The sequence below is a fragment of the Sturnira hondurensis genome, unplaced genomic scaffold (assembly GCF_014824575.4).
Source record: "Sturnira hondurensis isolate 20B ecotype Veracruz unplaced genomic scaffold, ASM1482457v3 Scaffold0009812, whole genome shotgun sequence".
Classification (NCBI taxonomy): Eukaryota; Metazoa; Chordata; class Mammalia; order Chiroptera; family Phyllostomidae; genus Sturnira; species Sturnira hondurensis.
In genome coordinates, this window is record NW_028082443.1 from 252,342 (window position 1) to 279,758 (window position 27,417).

General features: G+C 47.3%; 2 protein-coding genes and 1 pseudogene across 6 annotated transcripts in view; 1 reads left to right on the forward strand and 2 right to left on the reverse strand.

The window, feature by feature from the left end:
- Positions 1-112: 112 nt before the first annotated feature.
- Positions 113-6,148, reverse strand: LOC118995141 (uncharacterized). The gene is made up of 3 exons (XM_037058083.1): positions 6,115-6,148; positions 1,450-2,620; positions 113-1,147 (listed from the first exon to the last, which is right to left on the reverse strand). Exons 1-3 carry the CDS (start codon positions 6,146-6,148, stop codon positions 1,141-1,143), a joined length of 1,212 nt encoding a protein of 403 aa, XP_036913978.1. The 3' UTR covers positions 113-1,140.
- Positions 1,717-27,417, forward strand: part of BCL2L13 (BCL2 like 13) — a 43,908-nt gene continuing 18,207 nt past the window's right edge. For 4 of the 5 annotated variants that reach the window (XR_005068209.1, XM_037058068.1, XM_037058071.1 and 1 more), the window contains exons 1-3: positions 1,717-1,808; positions 9,096-9,264; positions 25,368-25,475. Coding sequence is in view for 4 of the 5 variants with exons in the window: in XM_037058068.1 (XP_036913963.1) it covers positions 9,144-9,264; positions 25,368-25,475 (229 nt within the window). In the remaining variant the exon portion in view is untranslated. The remainder of the gene's footprint in view (positions 1,809-9,095; positions 9,265-25,367; positions 25,476-27,417) is intronic. The other variant, XM_037058069.1, reaches the window with a different exon arrangement.
- Positions 23,216-24,001, reverse strand: LOC118995120 (60S ribosomal protein L7a-like; annotated as a pseudogene).

Here is a 27,417-nt window from a genome sequence, read left to right on the forward strand (position 1 = left end):
TCCGCCCCCCCCCCCCGCCGCACTAGGCGCATGCGCGTGCCCTTGCACTTTATTTGAAAATGATCTGTGGGCGCTTTTTTTCCGCGACAGCCTCCTTTCCGGTGACACAGACGAAAGGTCAGGGAGTCAGTGGAGCTGTGTGGAAACCCACAAAGTGGACCTCATCTGGTTCAGTATTCTCATGAACTGAGCCACTCCAGATGAGTTTATTTCTCTTATCTTGCTGGTTGCTGCGTTAGAAACTTCGCTCTTCACCATCCCAGACATTTCCAGGATTATGCCTCCCTCTATCATCCCTAGGTCAGCGTGAGGCGATATTCATTTTTTTTATTACATACCCTCCTACCATTTAAGTGTTCTGCAAATAACGGGTTGGAGAGTGAAAGGAGCAATGTAGTGACACGTACAATCAGTTATGAAATTAATGTTTGAAACAGACATGGCACTGTCAAGATCAACGTTTTTTCTTTGTCATTTATTATAATTTTTGAGACATTAAAAAAAAAATACTGTGGGTAAAAAAAGGGGGTTGTCTGGAAACTAGCCTCAGGAAGTGATCTGATCATAAATTCCTAACTGGGCAGGAAATGATGTGTAGCCATGTCTCCACGCATAAAACTTCTTCACTAAAGACTTCTCTTAGCCTTCAGCAAGCCCTGTCCATTGTTTCTGTGGATCCACGTGAATGCACCTTTGAAGCAAATTCTAACTACCTTCAGGAGAATAATGTTGCCAACCATCCTGTTATCTAATCTCTACCTTGCTTTCTTCCAGTATGTAATCTTCCTTTCATTCTCTCAATTTGCAAAAAGTTTTCACGCAAGTATATGTTCGTTGACTTCTGACGAAGAGAGACACAACTGGGCCCGTTGTCCTAAGAATTTTGTCTGTTCTATAAAGCATGGATTTTAGGAGAGGTTTGGGAGGACCCAATAGACTACTCAGCAGCTTTCCAGGGGTGTCCTTTCAAGGTCGTGGTCTTCACTGATTGGCAGGCACGGGGCGGAGGGTCGTTGGTCGCGGCATCCGGTCCTGAGGTTAGCTTTGGCATGGTTTGCATATTATACCCTCTCGGCTAAATCCCGCAAAGGACGCGGGGTTCCGGTAGACCTCCCATAACAGTCTACTTCAGGTCCAACGCTAGGTGCTATGAACAAAACAGATTACTACTGGCAGCCCCTTTTATCTCCACAGGGCCTCTGCTTCCGCAGGGTCTCTCCGCCCCCCGCCCCGAGAACGGGCTCTCTACGCCATGCCACGCCACGCTCACCCCAGAAATCCCAGCTTTCAAGGGTGGTCCCCCAACCACTGGCCGCCAGCTCCGAGGCTCTCCTGCCACTTCTCGAACACTCTTGTCTGTGGACACGGGACATGTTCTGCGGCCGCAGCAACGTTCCCGCCGCGGGAGTCCCCACCCTCTCCCGACACGGCACTGTAGAGCACCCCAACCAGCTCCTTCCAGCCGCAGCCAACCACTTCGGCCAATCCCAGGAATCATAGAGTTGAGCGACTCCCGGGAAGAGACGCCGGCTCTCCCGGGGCACATCTGCGCGGAGAGACCTCCAGACCTCTACGGCTTGTACTTCCGCTCGGGAAACCCGCCTTTTCCGGCGCCCCTGGGCGACCCCACCCGCTGCGACGCCGGCAGTGACGGAAACACGCCGGCGGTGACCTAACCTTCTAACATGGCGGCGGCGGTAGATTAGGGCCGCGGATCGCAGCCGTCCGCGCCGCTGGAGGAAGGACGCTGTGTGAAATAAGTGCCGCCTCCGCCGCCGCCTCTTCCACCTCCTCTGGGTCAGGGCCAGGTGAGGGGAGTGGGGTTCTGGGCGCGCGCAACAGGATCTCAACCAGGTCCGCCGGCGGCTTTCACGGGGCGGGAAGGTGTCCTGAGATGGTGCCGGACCTCCGGCTGCTCGGCGGTTCCGAGGCCACGGGAGTGTCCATGGGTGTCGCCCGAGCGTTCTCGAAGCTGGACTTGTCCGGCCAGGTCCCGCCGCGATCGCGCGCGGAGCGGGGCTTCCTGAGCAGGTGGCGGGTGGGGACCGGCGGGGGGCCCTCACCCCGAAACACGGCTCTTCTGTTAGAAGCAGGAGTTCGTTCAGAGCGGTTCCGGGCCAGCCCTGCCAGCCCGAGTCTTTGGAGTCGTTTGTCCTCTCCGCACTGACGTGCGGACACCAATGAGGACAGTGATGATAATGATTGCTGTCACACACTGCCGCGGGTCCACGCCTCCTAGCCCTCTGTCCACTCGCCGCTCCAGGGGGACTCTCCGCTCCTGTTTGGCTTAGGCTTCTGAGCCGAGGCTCGGACAGAGGTGAGACCCGACGGCTGTCTCCAGCCTTGGTCTCTCCAGCACGAGAGACCTCGGCGGACCCCGCCTTCTCCGCCTGGAGGCAGTAAACCGCCCCCCCCCCCCGTGGGTTGTCGAGCAAACCAGCCTGGAAGCTGGAGTGCGATCGTCGGCGAGGCTTCCCTGAGGCTGCTCGTGAACCGTCACGTTCTCTCTGCCTCAGCTTGTCTTGCGGCCACACCCTCACGGTGCCTCTCTTTTCTAGTTTCCCGAAAACTGAGCAAAGGCTGGTGGAGGCCAGGCCACAGAGCCACTGTGCATGTACACCTGCAAAGTGGAAACAGTCCAGCCTGATGAAGCAGCCTCCCCTGGATGATAGGCCATCAGGGGTTCGCAAACTCTTTTACTCTGTTTGGTCCCCTGCTGGTCCCAGCATTCTCCCGTGCCCCACCCCCAAATGATTTCTTGTCTTATGGAGGGTTGTACCCTGATAGCTGAATTCTGCGGGAGGCTCTGTGAGGTTGAGTCCAGCCAGTTCAGTCCAGACAAGAGGAGCTCCCCAGCACGTGGGGTAGTATTTACCAAACATCCAGACAGTGATTTACAGCAGTGATAGTCATTGCCCTAAAAAATGTGTTTCTTACCTAATAATGTAGACCTGCAAAACAAGTTTTAGTTATTTGGTTTTTTATTTCTCATCCGAGGATATGTTTATCGAGGTGGGTTTTTTTCTTTTTTAAGAGAAACATGGATCAGTTGCCTCCTGTACACTGGGGACCAGGGATCCAGCCCACACCTCAGGCTCCCTGCTGAGTGGAATCAAACCCCTTAACCCACTGACCCACCCGGCCAAATTACAAAGCAAGTTTTCAACAGTTACCAAGTACTGCCGTTCTATTTTTATCACTGTTTTTTAAACATGACTTTGACTTATATCTTACTCCAAGTAATTGGACACTAAGAGTTCTTAATGTATATTATAGAGTTCTCAGAACTATTTTTAACAGCTTTATCGAGATATAATTAACATACACAACTCACCAGCTGCACAATTTAGTGGTTTTTAGTACTTTCCCTGAGTACACAACCATCACCCCAATTCTTACCACCCCAAGGGGAATCTCAGCCCCCTTAGCAACCCTTGTTGACCCCCGGTCTCCCCACTTCCCAGCCTGGGCAGCCACCGTGTTACCCTGGTCTCAGTAGAGTCTCAGATTCTGGGTGGAGGTTTCATATAAAGGGAATTATATCATATGTGGACTTCGTTCCTTTTTTACTTATTTATTTTTACAGAAAGGAGAAGGGAGGTAGAGAGAAAGGGAGAGAAACATCCGCTGGCTGCCTCTCGCTCGCCCCCCAACTGGGGCCCGGGGCCTCAGCACAGTGTTCTCAGGGCTCAGCCAGGCTGTGGCTTATGTCTGCGCTTCCCCTCATTTCGTGGCCACATGCTGTTCCCCTGTATGAAGCTGCTTGTGCCCATCAGTCAGTGGGCGGCGATCCCATGCTTTGGCTGCTGCAGGTTTTTGTTGAGACACGTGCTCTCATTCCTCAGCGGCCCGGACCTGGGAGTGCAGAAGTGGCTGAACCAGGCCTCCCTGTGACACCAGCTCCCGGCACCCACTCGGGAGCCAGAGGAACCCACTGTGAGAGTCACTTTGCGTTTGTGTGTCTGTGGGGAGAGTGAGTGCCAGCTGATGAGTGAGAGTGTTTCCGGGCAGCTCTTTTTTATGGGTTGGTTGATTGATTTTTAAATTTTTATGAGTTTATTCAGGCCAAATTGACAATTGCATGGAAGCCAAAAATCTCAGCAGATTGAGAAACTGCTTACTGGCAACTCTTTAGGTTTTATTTTTAGACGGGAAGGGAAGGAGAGAGAGGGGGGAGGGAAACATCATGTGCAAGAGAGACATCAGTTGATTGGTTCCCTCTCACACGCCCCCAAGTGGGGACCTGCCCTACAGCCCCGATGGGTGCCCCGATGGGAGTGGAACTGGCAACCATCAAGTTCACAGGCCCGAGCTGCAGTCCCATGCACCCCAGCAGCCAGGGATGAACTGCAGGGTTTCGCTTGGGTGTGTTTGAGCTGGAAAGGGATGGCCTGCATTAGAATACGTAGAGACTGGTGAGCTTTAAAATGACAGCTTGCTCAGTTGCATTTCTCAGCTGGGGGAGTGGGTTATAATTTCACAATTTTCACTAGAATTATTTAATTTTACGTTTATTTTGGAGAAAGTCTTAGAATTCTGTAGGCCCTAATAAAGCATGGATTAAAAAATAGTTATTGGATTCATGTTAATTTGTGGAGCTTCAAAAAAAAGTTCCCTACTCAGACCACCAGTGAGTTTTGAGACTAGAGGTCTGGTAACCACACAACTTTGTTAATGTTTTAAATTACAAGTTTTGATTTGTGGCTGAGATATCTAGATTTTTATTTTTCTCTTTGCAAACCAGAATTATAGATTTGTTCAACTCCATATTACTGGGGTAGTAAATAATCTTGTTACATTATAATTTTATTATAGTGGAAAGAAATGGCCTAAAAACAAAGAGCTTCCTGAATTAATTTAATGAAATGTTAAATTGTAATGTGTTTCTGTTACGGTTCTAAGGGGTAGGTAAGGAATATAATATAGGTATGACGTCCTATCATTTTATCTTTATTGTGTTTTTTCTCATTACCATGACATTCTAAATTAGTATGTCTGACGTGGGTGGTATAAATTATTATATATTTTTTATTTTATTTTTTAATCCTCACCTGAGGATATGTTCATTGATTTTAGAGAGGAGGTTGGGGGGCGGGGAGGGAGAAACACTGATCGATTGCCTTCTGGTGCACATCTGGACCGGGAATTGAACCCGCAACCTAGGTGTGTGCTCTGACCTGGAATTGAACCCGTTACTTCTCGGTCCACTGGATGGACAACACTCCACCCAACCATGGCAATTCTGCGACTTTTTAAAGCTTACATTTTGACACTTAGTTGCTCTGTTCTCCCTCTTCTGTTTTGGAACTTTACTTCATAATTTATCCCTTGCTCTGTGTTTCTTTATATATCATTGGCTTTTTCTCAACTAAGTGAAAAGTGCTTAAGTCTCTATAATTGTGCACAGAAGCAGAACGGAGCAGATGAGTGCTTAGCCCCTCGCTCCTCCCTAGCCTCTGTCCTTTCTTCCCTGCAAACCGTGCTCTGTTTGGAAGAGCAGACTGTCGGTGCCACTCACCCTGAGCTCTGCGGCCACGCATGGGACCCTGGCACTTTCCCTCTCAGATGTTCCGCCCACACTCTGGCTCCCTGCCACCTCCTGGGCACACTCCATCTTAGTCTTTTCCCAGCTTTCAGCTGCCACTGTCCTCTGCCAGCTTCTCACCTTTTGGCCACCCCTGAAATGTTAGTGTTGCCCTGAATTCTAATTGTATTTCTTTTTCATATCACGTCTCCTGAGAAATAAATATTCCTCTGCTTCTTACTCTGGTGGCCATGCTTGGGGTGGGGATGGTGATGGGAGTACAGAGTTCTTTCCTCCCAACCCCTCACTGAGAGTCGTTGATACAAATAAGATTGAGGATTTACTGAGCTTTATTTTCTGTACTTTGTAATCTGAAAACAGTAGGCTGTGTTTCCTGTTTTTTCAAACTCTGGAGCCCCTCTCCACACTCCCCATCCTTCCCACTGCCTCGTGCGGGTACGACTTTGTGTCTCCAGGGCGTACCTCTTTCTGCATTGAAGACCTGGGTATCCAACTAGTTGTTGTATGTCTCCACCTGGACAACCTATAGGTGTTCTGAAATTCAGTGTGCACCAAAGTGAACTTGGTACCCTCGTCCCCAAACCAGCCCTTCTCCTGCACCATCTGAGTTGAGGAATAGGAATGATACCATTTTCCACACAGCTCGCTCAGTCAGTGTCTCACTGAGTTACTTGACACACCTTTGAACTTGGCCTGTTTTTCTGTCCGTCACCTTCCTGCTGGTGTCTATCTCATGCCTATTTCGTTCAGATGTTTCCAGTCTTCCTCTAACTTGTGTACTTGTCTTCCATCTCCATTCGATCTCCCGCACCAGCTCCAGGGTGATTTTGTAAAGTGTAGGATCTGTTAATATGTTTCTATGGCTTGAAGCCCTTATGTGATTTCTAAGGGGTTCTGCAGTAGTTTTTAGCCTGTTTACATCATTACCTAATTTGTGAATTGAGTGAAAGAAATGAAGTGTTTTTCTCTCCAGGAAAAAAAAGGCTCATGCACATGGTCTGTGCACACAGTTTTAGGAGGTTTGTTCCTGGACACGGCTACAGTAGCTCCTGGAGTGTAGGATCCAGTGCAAGCTTCCCAGCCTCCCCTACCAGACCAGCACGGCAGACGCTGATTTCTACTTAGGCCTGTTGAGCCCCACCCTCTGTGGTGCAGGACACGTGCCAGGCGCCGTGGTTCACGTGTGGTCCATGCTGTTCCACTCTGCCTTCTTCCGCCCTGCTTTACCCCTCATGTTCATCCCTGTCCCACTGCCCAGCTGGTTTGGCTAGTAATGCCTCTTCCACCCCACAGGGCTCCGGTTTTACTTAATGAAGCCTTCTCTGATTTCCCCTTCCCCTTCCCCTTCCCCTCCCCCTTCCCCAGGTAGGTATGCCTATTTTCTCTGCTGGGTTGCTGTCTCCCACTCTGTGGATACTGACTTGTACCATGCAACTTTATTGTTCTTACTTGCTTATATATTTTTGTTTTCTTCTCCTTAATTGAATGCTCCTGAGGGCAGGTGATTGTTGAGTTGTCTTTGTGTCTGATGCCTGTGGCACGCCTTGTATCTTAAGGCACATACTGAATGAACACACACCCAAAATTGCCAGAAGGCATTGTCTTCTATTTTAATAGATATAATTACCAGGTCTATATGGGGGCTTTGTAGAATTGGAATGTCTTCTAAACGGTAAATTGAGAACGTACTGTGTTACAGTTGTTGGGAAACTGCCTTGGAAGCTTTAAGAACAGTAGGTCCCGGTTAGGTCTTGGTCAGTCACACCAAGTGACCCCACAGCACTCACAGGCATGGACAGGTACTTACGGAGAGGGCACCTCTCAGAACGGAGGGGACAGCTGGGAACGGGGCAGGAGCCAAGGGCTGTCCTGCTGCAGGCTCTGCCAGGGTCCAGCCGCAGCACTTGGGTGGCCAGCACCTCTGTGGACCCACACCACTGCCTTTTCTGCAAATTACCTAGAGTGTCTTTCAGAGCCCAAGTTCTAGGTGTGGCCCCTGGCTTGGCTGCACCTAGACCACCTCTCATCCTCTGGGTGCTACAGACCAGGGCAGGAGGGAGAGCGTCTGGCCCCCCATGGCTTCTGTAGTGGGGGTTGTTTTCTGCTGAGACGGACCCTGGAGGATGCTGCCTAGGTCGGAAGTCGGGTCAGACGGCGGGCTGGGGAGAAAGTAAAACAGAAAGGTGGGGGCCCATTAAAGCACTGGGGAGCGGGGTGCAAGCGTGACCGAATGTGCTGCACACCCTGTGAGAACGTGGGGGTGTTGCTTGTGTCTTTGGTGTCAGCTGTAGTACTTGCCCCTTTCTTTGGAGAATGTAGTAATATTTTTAAATACCTCTCTGAAGCTTATAGGAACTTTTAAAGCTGAACTGGGCAGTTCAAGGCATGTTGATTTGTTGGGTATTTTGGTGTAATTTTACAGCATTGCCCCCGGTAGATAGAAACATTAATCATTCTAGCACATTTCTCTTTTCGCTTGTTACAGATCTTAGCTTTTGCCAGCCTTGCCAGTCTTTATTCCTATTATTTGCTGATTATCCAAACCTTTTTCTTTTACTGGATAATTCTTGAGATCTTAAAGCAGTCCATCTTTTGTTTTCAGTGGTAAACAAAGGTATTTGGAAACCTCTTACTAAAACACTTCAGGTGGAAACAATTAGTAAGGTACACAGTAAGGGTCATTTGTGGGGATAAAATGTATAACATAGGGACTATAAGTTAATGATACTATGTTGTCGTGACTGGTGTTCAGTGTCATCCTCCATCCTAAAAGGTCCCTGGTTCAATTCCCAGTCAGGGCACAGGCCTGAATCCTCGGTCCTCCTGGTTGGGGTGTGTATGAAAGGCAATTCGTTGATGTTTTCTCTCACACATCAATGTTTCTCTCTCTTTCTCCCTCCCTTTTCCTCTCTAAGTAAATAAAATGTTTTTTAAAAAGGTACATGGCAGGTAAAACCGCTGCTAAGTCTCTGTGAAAAAGCTGTACTCGTGTTGATCAGGAAACAAGTTAGAAGGCCTAAGGAAGAGTTTCAGAAAATAGGAGCTTAAGTGACAGTCCAGACCAGAAGCCAGTCGTCAAGGCTGCCGAGGCCTCTGTGCTGCACGTGGTCCCCTACAGTGGCGTCCTGGTTTGCACGTCAGAGCGAGGCGTCCGCCACGTTCACATCTCAAGTCCTAGAAAGGAGGGAGCAGGAAGTCTCAGGAGAGACCCACACGGTGCAGAGGGAAGACTGTCTGCTCGCAGGCCTGCGGCGGGGCTCGAGCCTGCGGTGCATCACGGCGCGAAGGAGGCTGGGAGACAGGCCGCAGCTGGGGGCCAGGGGCCTGGCTGACGCTGAGGAGGCCTTGTTAGAAAGAAGGAGGAGAGAGCGTGCGCTGGGGTGGGGGGGCGGGACGTGACCACTGGTAAGTAAGTGTGCTTCTGAAAGGTTACTGGGAAGAGGAGTCTGACAAGCACTTATTTTGGTATTTAGTTGACTAATCGGAGTCCATGGGAAAATGCCCTGGCTTATAACCGACTTTAAACTGAAAGAAACACTCTCTGCCGTAGGTTGCGCACCTCTGCCCGCAGACCTTCCTGGAGCGCCCCCGCCGCCCCATGGCGTCCGCTGCTGCTGTGCCCGTGGGCTTTCACTACGAGACCAAGTTCGTGGTGCTCAGCTACTTGGGGCTCCTGTCTCGGGGGCCCCTGCACAGGCAGCGCCTCTCCTCAGCCCCAGGTACTGTCCTTGGCGGAGGCGGTTGTGTTGAGCAGTGGCGGTGGCTTCCTGTTGAGGGCACGTGCATCCCGGTAGTTCATACCTGTGGGTCCTGTGCTCAGTGGTACCAGTGCTCTCTTAAGGAATGACCGTGCTTCCCATCCCCTGATCCATTCCAAGAAGCAGCTACTTTTTGAATGCTTTTTAAGAGATTGATGTTTTGTTTTGTTTATATATGTATTTTTTTTTAGTTTCTTATTTTTAAATCCTCACGCAGGTACATTTTTTCATTGTTTTTAGAGAGAGAGGCAGGGAGAGAGGGTTTAGAGAGAGGAGAAGGAAGGAAGGAAGAGGGACAGAAACACTGATGTGACAGAGAGACATTATCAGTTGGTTGCCTTTTGTATGTGCCCTGACTGGGGACTGAACCTGCAACCCAGGCCTGTGCCCCAGCCATGACCCCCAGCCAGCTGAGCTGCGGGCCAGGGCAGGAGCTAGGTATTCCAAATGGTTGCCCTTGGGACAGGTCAGAACCCACTACATACATGTAAATAAACAGAAGTCCACCTGTCGTTAGGGATTGCATACTTAATAAGATGTGCATTAGAGTCACATAATGAATTTTCAATTTATAATACAATTTAATTTAGTCTCTTGACTTGCCTTTTTTCAAGGCTGTTAGATTTAAACAATGAAGTCTCGTATCTGATGGTTTTTTTAAGTTTTTAAAATTTATTTAAATTATTTCAGTTTTTAAAATTTACTTAAAATTTATTTATTTATTTTCAACTATGCTGGCATCCTGGTATAGTTCACAACAGAGCTGGCACAGACCAGGCCCAGAATGCCAACCAGCTGTGGCTGCTCTTCTCCCAGCAGAGGAACACTTGCCTGGGTACCAGTCAGCCCAGGCAGCTGTCTACCACTGGGGTATTTTTTTAATCCTCACCCGAGAATATGTTTGTTGATTTGAGAGAGAGGGAGAAACGTCAGTTGGTTGCCTCCCGCACGTGCTGTGACCAGGGATGGAACCCACAACCTTCTGGGGCACGGGATGATGCTCTAACCAGCCGAGCCATTTGGCCAGGGCATGTGTGTTGTATTCTTAAATGTTGACTCATATTTAAAGTACCCCAAGGTAGGTTACTATTCTAAACAAAATTACATCAAACTGACTTAAAAATATTGATTTGAGAGAGAGAAACATCAGTTTGTTGTACCATTTATTTATGCATTCATTGGTTGCTTCTTGCATGTGCCCTGACCAGGGTTTGAACCCGCAATCCTGGTGTATTGGGGTGATGCTCTAACCAACCAACCATCTGGCCAGGGCTTCCACATGACTTTTAGAACTCATGAAAGAAAATGCGATACGAAATACCTAATTTATTATGTTGCCACATTCACACAACTGTTTTACTTTCCATTGTCTTAGGGTCTTCATTGATGTTTACACGGTTTTTACGTAATTGTAGTCAATTATTTGTGATTTTTCTCACAGTTTTGAAACCTGTTTCCATGCTCATCTGCTTTATTGTATGTGTAGGTGTTTCCTTTTCTTCTTCTCTCACTCAGTGGCACTGCCCTACAGTTTGGGGTTGCAGTGGAAGCCTGGCCAGGTCACTGGCCCTGGCAGTAGGGCCACCATTTGAAAAGTTGATTAAAGTGGGCATCATACATAAAGAGTCACACGTAAGAAATTTCATTTAAAAATGTTAATGCATGTGCGTTTACTTAGCAATTTTGAAGTAAGGCCAAGGCTTTTTTTTGTTTTAAATATGGGTCTGTGGTTTATAGTTTCCAATTTATATTTAAATAAACTAGAGTGAGAACATAAAAACAGGTGTAAGATACGGTTGAAGAGTCATTCCAGATTTTTATGATTTTCCCCCATTCTTCTCTAGCTGTTTCTCTCACACCCACCTGAAGTAGTATTTTTTTTTAATATTTTATTTATTTATCTTTAGAGGGGAAGGGAAGGAGAGAGGAGGAAACATCAATGTATGGTTGCTTCTCATGCATCCCCTGCAGGGAACTGGCCCCTGCCGGAAACTGGCCTGCAACCCAGGCATGTGCCCTGACTGGGAATCGAACCGCGATTGTCTGGTTCGCAGGCCCATGCTCTATCCACTGAGCTACACCAGCCAGGGCCTGAAGTAGTATTTTTAAAGCAACTTCCTAAAACATTTAATTTAGGTTTTGTGGAAATATCAAGTGTCTTTGCATAGTCACATTTCAGTGATATCTGTGATTTTGAATAAATTAGAGAATTTCGATTTCAACTTTCATAAACAGGGCGGGAGGAAAACAACCGACCCTTGGGAAGCACACAGCCTCCATCCTGCTCATGAGTGTCCTCAGGTTTCGCAGTGAGGCTGTGGCAGGCCTCTCGGGACAACAGATCACAATAGTGGGGGGGACTTAGGGTGTTTCTACTGTACACTGAGTTTTAAAATATTTACTTTTGATTAATTAGTATCTAGAGTCAAACTACTGAACTGAAGAAGAATACTGCTTTCATGAGGGCCTTGCCATTTAAAATAAATGCATGGCCTGTAACTTGTCAAACCATGTAGGGTATCTTTTTAGGTTCTCACACAGTGTCCTAAAAACTAGTTGTCACTCTGGAAACTGGGTCCTGTTGCTCCGAGCCTCAGGAGTGCAGACTCTGCAGGCATCTGCCCAGGGACTCGGGTCCGGTGGAGCGGCTCTGCACAGATGGGGCAGGGTCTGAGGTTGGCCTGTATCTGCGCAGCACTTCAGTCGGGAGAGCGGTTCTGGTTATCAGTTTTAGGGGGCACGCGGATTTTATACTCTAGGCCCCTGGCACTCTGGGTGCCAAGGTAGACATCCGGACTGCAGGGGCAGAGCCAGACAGTTCCTGATGCCCACCCAGCAGACCCCAGGAGCGTTACCATGGTGACGCTGGTCTTCTGCGCACAAGCTCCATGGGGCGATGTGCGAAGCCCCTTCCCCAGGGGCCCACAGTCACCTTGTGGCCATTTCCCCCTGCGTATGCTGCAGAGATGGCTCAGTGTCAGGACAGTTTGGGTCTTGGGGGGTCACCCTGAGCAAGGATATGGGGGTGCTTGGGACCATAGCCCTCTGGACACAGTACAGCAGTGTGATGCAGGGTCTCCGGACAGTCTGGCTCACCCAGCACTGGGCTGGCCGGGCAGCCGCTCTGCAGCGCTGACCTCAGCCATGCCCTGGGGCCCAGATGCAGTCCAGGGACCCTACCGCAGCGGGGCCTGGGGGGCTTTCTCACACCCACTGGTGTTAGTAAGTAGTCCCCTCACCAGGAGGTATTGGCAGCTGCATGGGTCCCCCCTCTTGAGCCAGGACAGGTCCGAAACAAGGCTGTTCCCCGTGACAGCCCGCATCATGGCACTCAGACTGACTACTGACCTTCTATGGCTTGTGCCAGCGCCCTGGCTCGGGTGGCTACAGTGGAGGCATGTTTCTGAAATCAAAAATAAAAATAAAATGTGATTCAGAGTTCACTTCTGTGCCACACTGTTATAAATAGGACTTGCCACAGTGGTCATCGGTCATCCGTGTAGGTGGGTTCCGTCTCCAGCTCAGGAAGCAGGAAGTGGGAGACGAAGAGGCAAGAGGTGGTGGCCATGTGTGTGACTCAGGGTTTCTGTCACGTTAAATGTCTTTCATTTTTTCCTAAGTGAGTCATGTGCTGTATACAGACCTTTTTTATTTCACATTTAAAAAATTTATTTTTCAATTACAGTTTACATTCAGTATTACGTTGGCCTGGTTTTGGGTGCACAGCGCAGGGCTCGGACAATCACACTTCACAGAACGCCGCCCCGGTGTTCCCAGGGCCAGCCGTTCCCAGGGCCAGCCGGGCTCCCTGCACGGTTATCGCAGTGCTGTCGACTGTGGTCGCTCGGCCTGCAGACCTTTCCCCAGTTGTCAACTGCACCTTCACAGGACGAGTCAGACCTTCTGGACGGTGTGAGTTGGTGCTGAATAGAGTTGACCCTGTTAAGGATAACATATTCTGACTAGCACACGTCCTGCTGAGTTCCATATATATTTTTAAAGATTTTATTTATTTATCTTTAGAGGGGAAGAGAAGGAGAGATGTATCAATGTATGGTTGCCTCTCGTGAGTCCCCTGCTGGGAACTGGCCTGCAACCCAGGCATGTGCCCTGACTGGGAATCCAACCGCGATCGTGTGGTTCGCAGGACCAGGCTCAATCCACTGAGCTACACCAGGCAGGGCCTGAGTTACATATTTGATGTGAAATAACTTCTGTTATGCTCAACTTTCCATATATGATTAATACAGAGTGCCTTGATACTATAGTAATCAGATATTTGTTAATGGAAAAAATGCAATAGAAATTAACTTTTAAAAAACATTTCTCTCTAGGTTGGGAAGGAAACTTCATGTGTGGTCATTAGCAATGGGACTGTCAGATACATGTAGTTGTGACACTGGTATTATCTGTTCAACATTGTTCGAGTGGAACAGCAGAAATTCCACTTTCCCTTCCTCCTTCCAGCCACTGCTCTCTCTCTCTCTCTGAATCTGACACTCCGAGGCACCTCATTCAAGTTAGGCAATATTTGTCCTTTTGTGTCTCCTTCATTTTGCTTAGCATAATGTCTAAGATTCATCCATGTTGTGGCATTTATTAGAATTTCATTTCTTTTTAAGGCTGAAGAATATGAGGGGGTACCCCCCCCAAAATGGAATTTTCTTCTGGAGGGTGGGCCCCTTGTAGTATGGACTTCCCTCACTAGGTGAGAGTTCTAGGAACCCATCTGTGTCAGTGCACCAGCTGGCGTTGTTGTGAGAGGCCGTGTTTGGCTTCAGTGAATTTTTTTGAAGACTCTTGCAGTGCATTTGCCCATTTCATGATGGGTGATTTACGAGCGCACCTGCCCACACCACGCTGAGTGTTCAGCAGTTTCTGACCCAACAGCATGAGCCCCATGCCCCACCCTCCCTACTCCCCCCATCTCACCTGAGTGATTTTGTTTTGTTTCCATGGGTGAAAAATGTCCTCATGGGGACATTTTTGACAATGTAGATGTTTTGACAATGCAGATTATATGAAACAAACAAACAAACAAAAAACCAGCAGAAACACTAAAAGGCATCAAAATCAATGAGTTTAAAGACTGTTTTCAGACTTGGCTGGTGTGGCTCAACGTATTGAGTGCTGGCCCGTGAACCAAAGGGTGGCTCAACGTATTGAGTGCTGGTTCGATTCCTAGTCAGGGCACATGCCTGGGTTTGCGGATTGGGTCCCTGGTGAGGACCCTGTGAGGCAACCACACATTGATGTTTCTGTCTCTCTCTCCTTCCCTTCCCTTCTCTCTAAAAATGAATAAAGTCTTTGAAAAAAAATAAAGACTTTTTATCAGTGGAAAAAAGTCTCGATAGGTGTATTGCATCAAATGGAGAGTAGTTGAAGGAGACTGAAGTTTAAACATGTAAGAATAAATGCACAATTTTTTTAATAAACAAATTCCTTTTTTGGTGTCCTCCCTCGTATTTGTTGTATGCTTATGCCACATTTTGTTCTTCTGTTCACTTGTTAGTGGACACTGGGTTTATTTCTGCCTTTTGGCTGTTGTGCGTAATGCTGCTGTGCCTCCTGGTTTACAGCTCTTTGGGTTTCTGCTCTCAGTGCTCTGGAGGACACACCCACGGGAAGTTTTGCTGCATCACGTGGCCTTTCTGTGTTTAATCTTTGGAGGAACTGGTAGACTTTTCTGCATGGCAGCTGCACCATTTTGAATTCCTACCAGCAGTGCACGGGGGTTCCAGTTCTTCCACATCCCAGCAACAGTCGTGTTCTCTGTTCTACTCTAATAATCACCCTGATGGGGATGAAGTGGTAGCTTATTGTGGTAACTCGTGTCGTTCTCCTGCAGAATGATATTCCAGTGTATGGCTGTACCATAGTGTATTTATCCATTCACCTATTGCAGCAACTTTGGTTGCTTCCAAGTCTTGGCAGTTATGGATAAAGCCGTTAAAATGGTGTGCAGGTTTTGTGTACATGGAAGTTTTAAGCTCATTTCGGTAAATACCAAGGAGTATGATCACTGGAAGATATGGTAAGAGTGTGTTTAGTTTTGTAAGAAACTACCAAGATGCCCTGGCTGGTGTAGCTCAGTGGATTGAGCATGAGCTGTGAACCAAAGGGTCACCAGTTCGATTCCCAGTCAGGGCACATGCCTGGGTTGCGGGCCAGGTCCCCAGTGGGGCCACGTGAGAGGCAACCACACACAGTGATGTTTCTCTCCCTCTCTTCCTCCCTTTCTCTCTCTCTAAAAATAAATAAATAAAACCTTTAAAAATTAAAAAAAAAGGAAAGAATGCCAAGGTGTCTTCCACAGTGGCTGCCCCATTGTGCATTCCCGCCAGCAGTGTCCAAGGGTTCCGTTTCTCCACATCTTAGCCAAACTTGCTATTGTCCATATTTCTTGTTACCATTTTCCTTTTCCCAGTGGCTGTGCAGTAGTATTGCATTGTGGTTTTAGTTTGCATTTCCTTAAAGGCTAATGATGTTGAATATCTTTTCATGTGCTTATTGGCCATTTGTGTATCTTTGGAGAACTGTGTATTCACACCGTTTGTCCATTTTCAGTTTGGACCATTTGTCTCTCTGTGGTTGGGTTATAAGAACTCACGCTGCACACCAGACCCTGACCAGACACGTGACTTGTAGCTACTCCCCCGCTCTGCAGCCTGCCCTCTCTCTGCACGCGACGGCGCCCTCTGATCTGCAGGGGTGCTCGGTGTTCCCGTAGTTGGACCCATCGGTGTTTTCTCGGATTCTCATGCTGTGGGTCTCCCGTCTAGTGACTGCTGCCTAGTCCAGGGTCAGGTGCAGTTTTACCTCTGTTTCCTTCTCACCATTTTATACTTTTAGCTCTTACATTTATATCTTTGATCCATCTTGAGTTAATTTTTGTATATGGTGTGAGGGTGGGGGTCCAGATTAATTCTTTTGCGTGGGAATACCCCGTTGTCCCAGCACCATGTGTGGAAAAGGCCATTCCTCCCCCACTGAGTGGCCTCGGTGCACTTCTCAAAAGTCAGTTACCGTCCCCCTGGTCGGGTGATGCCAGTGGTTAGAGCATCAATAGACCCAGGTTGTGGGTTCCCCGGTCAGGGCATGTACTAGGGCAACTGGTGATGTATCAGTGAGTGGAACAGCCAGTCGATGTCTCTCTCTCTCCCTCTCTCTGAAATCAGTAATTTAAGAAGAATTAATTGACCTTAAACATGTGGATTTATTTCTGGCCTCTCAATTAGATTCTGTTGATCTGTATGTCGTTCTTGTGCTGTTACTACATTACCTTGATTTCTCCCGTAGCTTTGCAGTAAGCTTTAAAACTGTGAGACGTGAGTCCTCCAACTTCATTCCTTTAAAAACATGTTCTTCATCTCTTGTAGTTCTGTATAAATTTTATGGTTATCTGGTCCATTTCTGGTGAAGTACCATTGGACTTGTGATAGGGGTTGCATTGGCTCTGTAGGTCAGTGGGGGAGTACTGCCGTGTCAGACCCCCTTTGCAGACAGGTTTCGCACGGTGCCTCAGAATCCCTTCTCTGGAGATGGGCGTGTGTCTCTTCCTCAGCTGTACCGCCAGGAGCAGGAGGCATTGGACCCTGACCTCCTCGCAGCCAGACTCGGGTGCACAGCAGGTGTCCTTGGCGGTCTCCTCCTCTGATTCTGCCCTCCTAGAAGTCCCTCCCCATCCGCAGGGTCTGGGGCTGTGGGATGCTGGAGCCTGAAAACCCCACCTGGTTGGCAGCTTTGCAGTTTGGACTGTTTTTAAAGTCTGCTTTCTTGTGCACTAGTCCAGTATGGTATCATGTAGGCTATTTGCTCTTGCTATGGAATAATTCATTGAACCGTGATACCTGTATGTTCAGTCGGTTCTAAACCTGGGTTGTAACTAACGAGCTGGGTCGTCTGGAGCAGCACTGTCCAGAGGAAGGGCCTGAAAACATACCCAAAGGCCGTAGCGCTCCCCCCCTGACCTGGGCGACCAGAGGCTCCACGGGACGCCTTGGAATCTGGGTTTTTACTTGATTCTTCTGCCTCCCATTTGGAGAACCAGAGATTTAGAAAGTCTTTTCCTTTAGAAGGTCTAGTGCGTACAACTGACTAATCTAGATTCGTTAACTTGATACTTACTTTGAAAGCCCTGAGGACATTTCAGGGCTGGTGATTGCCGACCCCCGACTCTTTACCCGACACTGAGGTGGGTGGGAGTGAGGGTGCTCAGGTCTGTCTGTCTTTGAAAGAGTTTCCTCCAGGTTGATAGCGCAGGTTTAGGCTTCACTGGTGCTACTGCAGAGCTCTGAGCTTTCGAGTCTGGGAGGGGGGAGGGAGGGTGAGTGAATGCCAATCACAGAATCTGTGTCACTGGCTCACTAGATAAATGGCCTTTTGTGCCCTGACAGCAGCACACTCTGTCTGGTTGGGGTTTTCCCATGGCTCAGTATCAGCTGTGACAGTTTGCTGTTCTTTTAATCAGCTGCTTCCCTGTAATCTGGCAGGGGAGGCCTCTGGGGACCAAGGCATGGTTGTCCCTTACTTTGTGGCACGGTTGTGGTTTGGTGGCAGTATGAGTGGGTATTGGGTGTGTATGTGCTTTAGGTATATAGCTTTTCCAAAGAGGCCGATAGCAGATAAAACATTCATGTATTCCTCCTTTTTCACTGTACGTCAACAGCTGTAACCATGTATTTAGAATTCCATAACAAGTGTGCTCACCAGATTAGAAAATCTTTTTTTTTTTAAATATTTTATTTTCAAAGAGAGGGGAAGGGAAGGTGAGAAGGAGAGAAATATCAATGTGTGGTTGCCTCTCATGTGTCCCCTTCTGGGAACTGGCCTGCAACCCAGGCATGTACCCTGACCGGGAATTGAACTGTGATCCTTTGCTTCACAAGCCCGTGCTCAGTCCACTGAGCTACACCAGCCAGGGCAGAAAATCTTGCTTCTGTGTGACTAAAGGGAGCCCAGGCACACCCTTTAAATGTCCCAAGTTCCACGTTCTGCACATCGTGCGGAGCATGACCTGCGCAGCTGCGACCTCCCAGACCTGCCCACGTCTGTAGTGCACCCCCACGTCTGTAGTGCACCCCCACAGTTCAGACACGACTGCAGGTCTCACTGGCCTGGAGCCCTTTCGGGGGCCTTCCTCCCCTTATTCCTCATTCTCAGTGTTCTCCTCTCAACTCCGTCACCATGAGCAGATGCTCTGGTGACTGTCCCAGGGGTGGCTGGTCTGGACTCTTACTCTCTCATGTAGAATGACTTTTCATTTTTTTAATTTCTTTTAACTTTTGTCATTTGAGCTGGCTTCAAAATATACTGATAAGTTTGTTTTTTAATTCTGCTGAATTTATATAACTTGCCCATTATTGTCTTCTTTCTTAAGTGCCCTCTTTTCCCCAGCCAGGTTGTCACCTGCACATGGAGATACATTCATTGTAATCCTTGGACTCTTCATTGCAGAGACAGAAAAGTGGAGGTGCACTTAGTTCCAAGAGGCCATACGATATCCTTTTAAGAGCTTTATTGCATACGGCACGGAGAGAGAAATGTAATAGAAAGTATTGTCAATATCAAATACAGCGTTAAGTTTTAAAACTATCTCTTAATGTGATTCTGAATAAAAGCTAAGGATATACCACCAAAGTGTGATTAAAACAAATAGTTAACACTATCTGGAGACCTGTATTACAGGTATATAAAATCTAGAATGCAGAGCAATGGAGGGACTACCTGTCATATCAGGAAACTTATAAAAATTAAATCTAACCGCTCTGGCTGGTGTGGCTCAGTGGGTTGAGTGCTGGCCTGCTAACCAAAGGACTGAGGGTTCGATTCCCTATGCACATGTGTAGGTTGTGGGCCAGGCATGAGAGGCAACCAGACACTGATGTTTCTCTTCCTCTCTTTCTCCCTCCCTTCCCCTCTGTCTAAAATAAATAAATAAACTCTTAAAAGCAGGTGTTAAATTTGAAATGTTTTTGCAGAATTTGAAAGGCTAACCAAAAGATTTTCAGCATGGCTGTTATCCTACTTCCATTGTGGAGGCATGTTTGAAAGAATGTCGGTGTGTATAAAAAGGATTCTCTTAAAAACACTTCCATTCACTGTAGCTCGTGACAGTCAGTGATCAAAGTTCTAACATTCTTGAGCGTGGCAGAGATTATTTCAGCCTGGAAAAAGTTTGAAGTCAAGCCTCTTAGAGGCAGATCACACCGGGAAACACATAAAACCATGGGACACCTGGTACTCAGGGAGGTAGCCCCTCAGTGAAACTTCTTAGGTGAATATGTGGGGAATTGTACCCTTAATTTTTTTGTCTTCACCTAAGGACATGCTTATTGATATTAGAGAAAGGGGAAGGGAGGGAGGGAGAGGGAGAGAAACATTGATGTGCGAGAGAAGCATAAATTGGTTGCCAGTTTATGGAATGGAATCCACAAACCAGGCATTATACCCTGACTGAGAATTTAACCCACAGCATTTCAGTTTACAGGATGACACTCCAGCCCACTGAGCCAGGGCTGTAACCTTAAAATTTAAAATGAGACTTCCGGTCAAGATGGTGGTATAGGCAGACATGGCTCACCTCTTTGCACAATCACATCAAAATTACAACTAAAATACAGAATAGCCATCGCTCAGAACCGTCAGAAATGGAGTTGAATGGAAGTCTGACAACTACAGAATTAAAGAAACCACAACCACCCAGACTGGTGGGAGGGGTCAGAATTTGGATCGGGCTGGTTCCTCACTCCTGTGGTAGATAACAGATCGAGAGGGATATCTCGGGAGTGGGGTATCTCGGGAGTGGGGAGTCCCAGAGCTACACCAGGCCCCTCAGCCCAGGGTTCCAGTGACAGAAAGATGAGTCCCCATAACCTCTGGCTGCAAACCCAGCAGGGATGGAGTGGGAGGAAGGGACTTCTAGAGCCCCAAGCAGTTCCTCCCTGAGAACCTGCGCACAGACCCACCTACGCAGACTTACTCCCTCAGGACTCTGACAGCGGAGAGGCAGCTTGAGGGGCATTAGTATGTAGGGAAGACCTGAAGTGTCTGGCCTCAGGGTGAGCAGAAGCCATTGTCCATTTGCTAACACCCCCCCCCCNCCTCCCCCCCCCCCCCCCCCCGAGCGTGTGGTCTGGTGCCACATCTGAGACTCCATCCACCTGGCTAACACTGTTCAGCCTTGGAGATCCCCAGAGACTCCACCCTACCCAACTTAGGGCCCCACCCAAGGTGCTTTTCTATGTTAATGGCTGGTCTTCGCTCAGGCTTCACTGCTTCCTAAGTCTTCTCTAACAAGTAGCAGGTGACCTCAGTGGGCCCCAGGCCCAGCACTGGCAGCAGCATCCAGAGGAGATTCACAGCTCTGCTTTTCCTGGGAATGTCCAAGCCCAGCACAAGTAGAAGCCGTCTCAAATTCCTTTTACCCAGTGGACAGCTACAGATCATGTTGGCATGCCACCACCCTGCACAGCTGATCCTCCATGGAGGGCAGAGGTTAGTGGTCAGCGGTCACAGCCAATCCTTGCAGCTCACTGGCTTGGGTACATCCCTCCCATTGATCTGCCAACAGCAGTCAAGTCTCAACAAGAGGAGGGTGTACTCAGCCCACATGAAGGGTGTACCTTGAGTACCCAGCTTGGGTGATAGGGGAGGCTGTGCTATTTCACTGGTCCCAACAGGATACCTACTACATTAGGCCACATGACCAAGACACAGAGTCAGAGCTGCTCTACTTTATACATAGAAACAAACACAGGGAGGCTGCCAAAACGTGGAGACAAACATGGCCCAAATGAAAGAACAGATCAAAACTCCAGAAAAAGAGCAAAATGAAATGCAGATGAGCAATCTATCAGATGCAGAGTTCACATAGGAATGCTCAAGGAACTCAGTGAAGAACTCAGCAGCATTAAAAAAGACCCAGTCAAAATGAAGGATACACTAATTAGAATAAAGAATAATTTACAGGAACGCCCTGGCTGGTGTAGCTCAGTGGACTGAGCTCGGGCCTATGAACCAAAGGATCTCGGTTCGATTCCCAGTCAGGGCACATGCCTGGGTTGCAAGCCAGCTCCCAGCAGGGGACTCACAAGAAGCAACCATACATTGATATTTCTCTCCTTCTCTCCTTCCCTTCCCTTCTAAAGATAAATAAATAAATTTAAAAAAGAAGAATAATTACAGGGAAACAACAGTAGAGTGGATGAAGCTCAGAATCAAATAAATGATTTGGAACATAAGGAAGCAGAAAACAACTATGCAGAACAAAAGAGAAAAGAAGCCAAATAAATGAGGACAGTGTAAGAAGCCTCTGAGACAACTTTAAGCATGCCAACATTCCCATCATAGGGGTGCCAGAAGGAGAAGAGAAAGAGCAAGAAATTGGAAATCTCTCTGAGAAAATAATGAAAGAATATTTCCCTAATTTGGTGAAGGAAACAGGCATGGAAATCCAGGAAGCACAGAGAGTCCAAATTATGATGGTTGCAAAGAGGCCCACTTCAAAAAACATCATGATTAAAATGCCAAAGGTTAAAGACAGAGAATACTCAGAGCAGGAAGAGAAAGGAAGTTACTTGCCAGATAGTTGTCAGATGGTGTGGGGTGTGTGGGGAGATGGGTGAGAAGGTGAGGGGATTACGAGTGCAAACAGGCAGTCACAGAACAGCCACGGGGATATAAGTCCAGTGTAGGAAATGCAGCAGCCAGAGAACTTCCACGGATGACCCACGGACCTGAACAGTGGTGAGGGGGCTGCCTGAGGGAGTGGGGGTGCTGGGGGCAGGGGGCAGATGGGGGAAAATCAGGACAACTGTAACGGCATAATCAATAAAATGTAATTAAAAATACAGTAAAATGAGCTGGAGTGTATGACTCCAAAGCTTGTGTCCCACTGCACTGAGCTGTCTTCCAGGAAGCCCGAGAGAAAAAGATAATTGAATTGAAAGAAATACAATTGCTGTTAAATTCATTTTCCAGTCTGTGCTTGCCTTTTTTAAATAATGTCACAGCAGATTCTGAAAGTCACTTTGCCCAGTGTGTTGTAGGCATCAGTGCTGTTGCAGACCCATCCAAAACTACAAAGTTCTAAAAGGAAACCTTCTGTAACTAGTAAAACAGTACTTGAGATTTATTAAAAGTCTCTAAAACACAAACAATGTGTGACTCCACTTACACGAAGTGCTTAGGGTCGTCCGAGTCACAGAGACGGCAGACGAGCAGTGGCTGTGGGGGGCAGGGAGGGAGGGTGAGTGCTCAGTGGGTTAAAACTTGAGTTTTGCAGGATAGGAGAGCTCTGGAAGTGGGTAATGGTAGCACAGCATTAGGGATGTGTTTAATGCTGAATTACACACTAAAAATAGTACAGATGGCAAATTTTATGTGTATTTTAACCACAATAAAAAAATTGGGAAAATAAACCCCATCTGTCAAGGTAGACATTTGTTTTGAAGCTTATTTTATTTTAATAGGCCAAATATTCTCCTTGAAATTAACACTTCCAATTTGCCTAGCAATTTTTTTTTTGCCAGATACTTTAAGATTTTATTTATTTTTAGAGAGAGGGGAAGGGAGGGAGGAGGAGAAGGAGAGAAACATCAATGTGTGGTTGCCTCTCACACACTCCCACTGGGAACCTGGCCCACAACCCGGGGATGTGCCCTGACTGGGAATTAAACCAGTGACCCTTTGGTTTGCAGGCTGGCACTCTATCCAGGGAGCCACACCAGCCGGGGCAAGACTTTTATACCTATGAGAATTTATAAAGATTACCTTCTGCCTGGGATACCTTGTCTTCAGATTTTGCTTTATAGATTGTATATGTTTTTATGTAGTGTTTTGGTTTTTGTATTTTTATTTTCTGAAGGGTCATTTTTATTACTTTCATGTACAGAGAACTCAACAGTGTAACTTAGCCCAGCTTAGTGGCCTTTGCCTTTTCCAGCTTGGCTCTGCGAGCCACCAACTTTGGACCCAGGACATTGCTTTCCCAGTGGCGGCATATGTCATCCTCTCTGTCCTTGTAATTCGTCCAGATAGCTTCCATGAGCTTAGCCAGAGCTCGCTTGTCTTCCGAGTTAACCCGTGTGAAGACGACAGTGGTGCAGGTCTTCTGTGCACTGGACGCCCAGCCTGGCCGTCCCCTTGATGAAGCAGCAGGGAGCCCCCGTTTTCCGGCACAGGGCCTACTCTGTGGCATCACGTCATCTGCCATCCTGACTGGCCGGGCCTCTTGTTCTCCACCAGGGTGGTGAGAGTGTTAATCCCTGCTCGGAGGGCAGGTGGGGACAGTCCCTTGGCCAAGCAGCCTTTTTTTCTCAGCCTGGGCCAACAATCTCTGCTTCTCTTGCTTTGTCTCTGTTCTGTCTTCTGGGGCCAGCTCACTTAGCTGCGCGGCTATTTGTCAGGCCAAGGCCTGGGTGGGCGCTGCTTCTTGCTGCTGCATTCGAATGTAGACGGGTCATTTGACAAAACAGGGGAGGTCTCTTTGGGGTTGGATGTTCTGTCTGTGCCAGAATTCTTGGGCCTTTTCTCAACCGGGATTTACCATCATCTTGGCCTTCTGCTTCTTCACAACGCCAGGGGCTGGCACCACCTCCTTTTCCTGTTCCAGTTTCCGTGTGTGTGTAGGCAGCACAGGTGGGTGAGCTGTCCAGCTAAGCAAATGCCCATTAATTATGGCATTGAGGGGGGTCCTTTATGTTTACTTCAACTAGAAATAACTAAGGAATTTTTTATTTTCCACAAAAAATAGTCTTGGCTCGGAAGAAAAGTTTTTTATGTGGTCTAAAGGAAAATTATTTTTGTCAACTTTAAAGTTGAAAATTAACTGAATCTAAGAAACAAATATTTAACCTTTTGTTTTTCAAAGATATTTTAAAGACCCATAGATGCTATAATAATCAAGTTTCTTGGCTGAAAGTAATATGCTTATCTTTGTTTTTCTGGTTTTTTAAAACAATTTTATTTATTGACTTTTTAAAAAGATTTTATTTATTTATCTTTAGAGGGGAAGGGAAGGAGAGAGGGAGAGAAATATCAATGTATGGTTGCTTCTTGTGAGTCCTCTGCTGGGAACTGGCCTGCAACCTAGGCATGTGCCCTGACTGGGAATCGAACTGCGATCCTCTGGTTCACAGGCCCGTGCTCAATCCACTGAGCTACACCAGCCAGGGCTATTTATTGACTTTTTAGGGAGAGAGAACATTGATTTATTGTTCCCATTATTTGTGCATTCAATAGTTGATTCCTATATGTGCCCTGATCAGGGATTGAACCCACAACCTTGGTGTGTTGGGACGATGCTCTAACCAAGTCTGAGCCACCAGGCCAGGGCAATAAGCTTATCTTTGAATTCAGAATTTTTTTGCTTTCAAAAATGAAAATATATAAAAGTCTAATACCTCTCTTTATAAAACTTGTCAGTGGTAGAAAACAATGATGTGAACACCTGGGTGGAGAAGTGCTGAAAATGCATCTGTGAATCCGTTCTGAGTGGGAGGGGTAGGCAGTGTCATGTTTGCACTCAGTGTTTTAGAAGAAATGATGAAGTTCTCCAGATATCTGAGGCAGAAGTTAGTGAATTGTCAACTATTTGGTCTAATTTCCTCCTCCAGATTCTTCACCTTAGTTCTCCATTCTGTGCTGGAGACCTTGCCTCTTGCTGCATGAGAACATTCATGGTTTTCTTCAGTTGGACGATATGAATCTTTTGATGATAACAGGCTTTCTCTTGGGCTGAAGTTTCCACAAAGATAAGGGACCGTGAATGTCAGTATCATAAGACAGTGTCACCGATCTGGACAGCCTTTCAGGTTCCGTTTCTGTCCTGTCACAGATGGTTCTGAGGTCTTGCTTCCTGGCGGGCCCGTCCAGGCCCTGCTTTCCCCCGGGGCACTGGGGCGGGGCCCAGGCCTCCCCACTCCCTTTTCTAACCCTTTCCCAGCCCCGAACCTTGACAGTGCATTGTAGTTTTATATTTTTGATGTAACAGTTAAAATACTATCCATATTCTACTGACTTCTCCCTCCCTCTGTCAATAGTAACCTTTTTGTTGATTTCAGGAGTTCAGCAAGATGTAACTTCACAATCTCTGGATCCAGAAGTTTTATTAAAAGTTAAAACTGAAATTGAAGAAGAGCTAAAATCCCTGGACAAGGAAATTTCTGAAGGTCTCTTTATTTTTATTTTCCTAGTTAATGAGAAGATTGTTTGTTCTGGCTCACTGTTGATTTAATGTGATTTTTTCCAGTAGAGTGTTTCCAACATTACCCGACTTCATTGGTAGGGGACCACAAGGGGGAAACGAGTGTCCTCTCATCTTTCTCTCCCGGGGGCATGTTTCTAAGTGGTTCCCAAGTGCACCCAGCAGTGCAGATGCAGCCTGTTCAGGGGCTGAACGATGGCCTCGACTGTCCTGTTGAGATACGTGCCCCTCGCTGTGGTTTTGATACCATCACTAAGGGGCACTGTCGGTAAACTGTGTTCAGTTTTGCACGTATCTGTGCTATAGAAAGTCATAACAGTGATGTGAATGTAACNCTTCGTTGGTAGGGGACCACAAGGGGGAAACGAGTGTCCTCTCATCTTTCTCTCCCAGGGGCATGTTTCTAAGTGGTTCCCAAGTGCACCCAGCAGTGCAGATGCAGCCTGTTCAGGGGCTGAACGATGGCCTCGACTGTCCTGTTGAGATACGTGCCCCTCGCTGTGGTTTTGATACCATCACTAAGGGGCACTGTCGGTAAACTGTGTTCAGTTTTGCACGTATCTGTGCTATAGAAAGTCATAACAGTGATGTGAATGTAACTTTATAGCCATACATTTTGTACTTAACACTATGCCATTAACTTAAAATAGTTGTTTTACTGACTACATGAAATTCCGTGTATTGATTGACTGTTCCTCTCTTCCCTTATTATTGACAGGAGCATTTGGGTTGTTTCTTGTTTTACCTTCCAAAAATAAAGATGCATTGGACATCCTTTTTTTTTTAAGATTTTCTTTTCTTTTTTTTGGAGACAGGGAAGGGAGGGAGAGAAACATTGATGTGCTAGAGATACGTCTAGGTTGCCTCTCACACACCCTGACCCAGGCCTGTGCCCTGAATGGGAATCGAACCAGTAGTGAACCTTTGGTTCCTAGGTGGCACTCAATCCACTGAGCCACACCAGCCAGGACAGCTGCATTGGACATGTTACCCAATGATTTCTTTTATAGCTTTATTAATTTTTTTTAAAAAGAGTATTTATTTACTTTTAGAGAGAGGGAGAAAGAGGGGAGAGAAACGTTGCCATGCAAGAGAGACATCAATCAGTTGCCTCTTGAATGCCCCGCCCCGGGCACCTGGCCTGGAACCCAGGTGTGTGTCCTGAGCTGGAATCAAACCGGCGACCTTTTGGTTTGCAGGAAGATGCCCAACCTATTGAGCCACACCTGTAGCTTTGTTGAGATATATTTTATATACCATAAAATCTACCCATTCAAAGTGTACAGTCCAGTTGTACAAAGTGTGCAACCCACCACGACAATCTAAATTTAGAACGAGTGACATTCCAAAAAGAAGCACTGGACACATTAGTAGTCACGTCGCACATCTGCCGGCCCCACCCCAACCCCACTTGGTCTGCTGCTGTCTCTGCATCAGCCTGTCCTGGGCAGACACGCAAATGGAATCCTACACGCCGGTCTGTTACGAATGCCTTTGCTATAGCGTGGTTTTTTCAAGGGCCGTCCATGTGGTCGCATGTATCAGCGTTTCATTCCATTTTATGGCAGAGTAACATCCCACTGTGTGGGTGCACCACCTTGTGTTTGTCCATTCATCCGGTAGTGGACATTTAGCTTGCTTCCACGTTCTGGCTGTTCCGTATGATGCTGCTCTGGACATTCCTGTACAGGTTTTGTGTGGATAGATATTGTCCAGTAGTTAACAAGAACAGTTAAAAATCAGTTCCCTATTAGTGGAGAAGAATATGAATAGAAACAAGTAATCTGGAAACCTAATTTGAATCGTTCGTAACTGATTAAAGTTGAAAATCTATTTGAATCCTTTGTCCACTTCTGGTAGCAGCACCTACAGTACAGCAGGCAAAAGGCCAAGAGAAGGGGCAGAGC

What these genes read in the sequence shown, in the direction of transcription:
- LOC118995141 (XM_037058083.1), bottom strand. Translation starts at nt 6,148, where the DNA reads ATGGTGCAGGAGAAGGGCTGGTTTGGGGACGAGG. An exon ending in GGGCTGGTTTGGGGACGAGG is followed by an intron (nt 2,621 to 6,114) that starts GTACCAAGTTCA and finishes TCCACTTTGCAG; the next exon opens with GTGTACATGCACAGTGGCTC.